This window comes from Folsomia candida, unplaced genomic scaffold (assembly GCF_002217175.1).
Source record: "Folsomia candida strain VU population unplaced genomic scaffold, ASM221717v1 Fcan01_Sc001, whole genome shotgun sequence".
NCBI classification, from domain to species: Eukaryota; Metazoa; Arthropoda; class Collembola; order Entomobryomorpha; family Isotomidae; genus Folsomia; species Folsomia candida.
The window spans coordinates 19,038,658-19,041,101 of NW_019091193.1; the positions used below are offsets into that span (position 1 = coordinate 19,038,658).

At 35.8% G+C, this 2,444-nt stretch overlaps 2 protein-coding genes across 3 annotated transcripts; one reads left to right on the forward strand and one right to left on the reverse strand.

The window, feature by feature from the left end:
* Positions 1-868, forward strand: LOC110850952 (DNA-directed RNA polymerase I subunit RPA12). Of its 2 annotated transcripts, XM_022098577.2 has the most exons (5): positions 1-118; positions 182-330; positions 404-508; positions 577-730; positions 809-868. In XM_022098577.2, exons 2-5 carry the CDS (start codon positions 192-194, stop codon positions 831-833), a joined length of 423 nt encoding a protein of 140 aa, XP_021954269.1. In that variant the 5' UTR covers positions 1-118; positions 182-191; the 3' UTR covers positions 834-868. The 2 variants fall into 2 exon arrangements, with proteins under 2 accessions (XP_021954269.1, XP_021954260.1); XM_022098568.2 differs by having other exon boundaries at positions 43-330.
* Positions 752-2,293, reverse strand: LOC110850944 (probable RNA-binding protein 18). The gene is made up of 4 exons (XM_022098558.2): positions 2,021-2,293; positions 1,734-1,954; positions 1,426-1,648; positions 752-1,341 (listed from the first exon to the last, which is right to left on the reverse strand). Exons 2-4 carry the CDS (start codon positions 1,922-1,924, stop codon positions 1,015-1,017), a joined length of 741 nt encoding a protein of 246 aa, XP_021954250.1. The 5' UTR covers positions 1,925-1,954; positions 2,021-2,293; the 3' UTR covers positions 752-1,014.
* Between the last annotated feature and the right edge of the window lie 151 nt (positions 2,294-2,444).

The following is a 2,444-nucleotide window of genomic DNA, read 5'->3' on the forward strand; positions in this document are numbered from 1 at the left end:
GCGAATTACAAACTGTCAACTCTTGTTTTGTTTTTGCACGCACATGGCACACAAGACACGAGAGTAAAAAGTTCTCAAAATTCATAATTCAAACTCTTGTCAAATTTACTAAGCTTAGGTGAAGATTATTATTCAAGTTATTTGTAAATTGGATTAAAGTTGAAATACTAAAATTTTGTAGTTCTTAAATAATGTGGAAATCAAAGATAGAACAAGTGTTTTCGACCGATCCAGAATTTTGTTCTTATTGTGGTTCCATTCTTCCTGTACCTTCGGGCACGGCCACAGATCATCAATGTTTCGTTTGTCAAGAATCTATTAACACGAAACGTAAAGCTAATTAAGTATAATCAATATTAATGATAATTAAGTATAAATGTATGTGTTATTTCATTCAATTCAGATGTCACGAATGTTAGCTACATAGTTCATTTCAATGATGCCGACGTGTATAGCAAAGAGAGGGGCGAATCATCAGGAGGACGGAAGAAGAAATCCAAAGGAAAAGGTACAGTGGTGCTTGCTATAAATTGTTGTATAAATATAATGGAATATTAATTTTGTGATAATTCGCAGGAAAATATAAGGAAGATGTGGTGGCCGAAGGACCTGTTGTTGATCGCGAGTGCAGGCGATGTGGTCATGGTCAAATGAGCTATGCTACACTTCAACTCAGATCGGCGGATGAAGGTCAAACCGTGTTCTACACTTGTATGAATCAAGCTTGCAAGTATGTTCAATTACAAACAAATTAATGATTAAGAAGAAACTCTTTAATAAAATTTTGCTTGTCATTATATCATTACAGGTTCAAGGAATCTGAAAACTCTTAATTTCTACAATAAAATTGGGAATTAATATTCTAAAATTCAGTTAGTCTATTTTTTTTCAAACAATAAGCGTGTTAATAATAGTAATATTAACGAGAATAATGGTGAAAGTAATAATAGCATTTACAATTCACAAATGAGATCATCTTTGTCAGTCTGAGCTGGGACGTGTATTGAGAAACGTTTATCTAGAATATGGTTTCTTATTGTTGCGGTCGCGGTCCATCGGTTTCGAGTTGTAACGATTAGGCTGATGAGTTGTTGTCTGAATCTGGTTAAAAAATTTGTGTCCCGGATTCCGACTCCCCAGGTTTGCAAAATTACTGCTCCCGGCACTCGCCTTTCCACCGGACGCAATAGAGAAATTCAGTTGACCTTTTTCTCTGTCCATCGCTAGTAATTTTGCTTCAATTGCATTGATGGCTTTATCCGTACTTAATTTGGGTCCGGCGGATTCAGACTCTTTGACACCTAGTGCTGGTAGCTTTGACTTGAGTTTTGTTTGTTCGTCCTTGAAAATTAGTTAAAATTGTTCTTATTAGCATTTATCCAATAAGCATACAATGTGTACTGAATTTGAACGAATAGTAGTTACGGGATAGTCTTTAACGGCTTGGTGTGCCCATCTAATCGCTATGTGACGATCAATCACCCTTTTTCCATTTAGTGAGGCTATGCATTTTTCAGCACATTCCCGATGTTCATACTCGACGAATGCGTAACCTCTCGGAAGTCCTATGTGGGGTCCAGACCGGTGAAAGAGGAAGTCAAATTGTTCAATCGGTCCATATTTTTGTACCAGTTTTAGTAGGTTAAACCCGTAGAGAACAAAGACATTTATTTTATGTTAAATAACTTTCTCTCAAATGTAAATTTATATAATTAAGCATACAAATCCCTTACTCGGTTAGTTTCGGATCCAAATTTCCTAACCAAAGCCTCTTTTCTTCCATAATGTGCATTTCGTCAATTTCCTTTGATTGGCCAGTAAGTTGGGACGCCATAGCTGGATAAGTGATGTGGGATACACTACTTGTGCTACTACCACTGGTCGATGATATTTTGACATTTTTGGCATCCAAAGTAGATTCCATTTTTTATTTGTTTTCTGTTTTAAACTAATCCTAAGTACAAGGTAAAATAAAACTATATATCTTTAATGTATGACTGATTTATTATTTATTACATACCCTTGTATAATTGGACCTCGTGATGCTTAAAAATTTATTTAAACAAATTTTGTTTAACAAAATGAAAACTTTTATTGTTGGGTTTATTGAAAAACGGAAACGGAGTAAAAGATGAAGCTTTCACTTCACTACTTTCACTCCTGCAAGCAAGCTCACTTCACATGAGTGCAGATGGTGCCGTCGTGGCTTGAGGGGATCAGATGGTGTCTCAAATAAACTCTTCTAATGAAACTCCTAGCCAAAATAAGTGCACCGTGTGTAATAAGAATACGAAACTTCTCACTTTATTGCTCGGTCGGTGTGCGTGCATAAACATATTATCACTCGAGGAGAAGCTAGCTAAACGAACCTGACTATACATATTATTATTATATTGAACGAACAAATCCCCATTGTGTATGTACACACTGTTGTGTACTCGTCG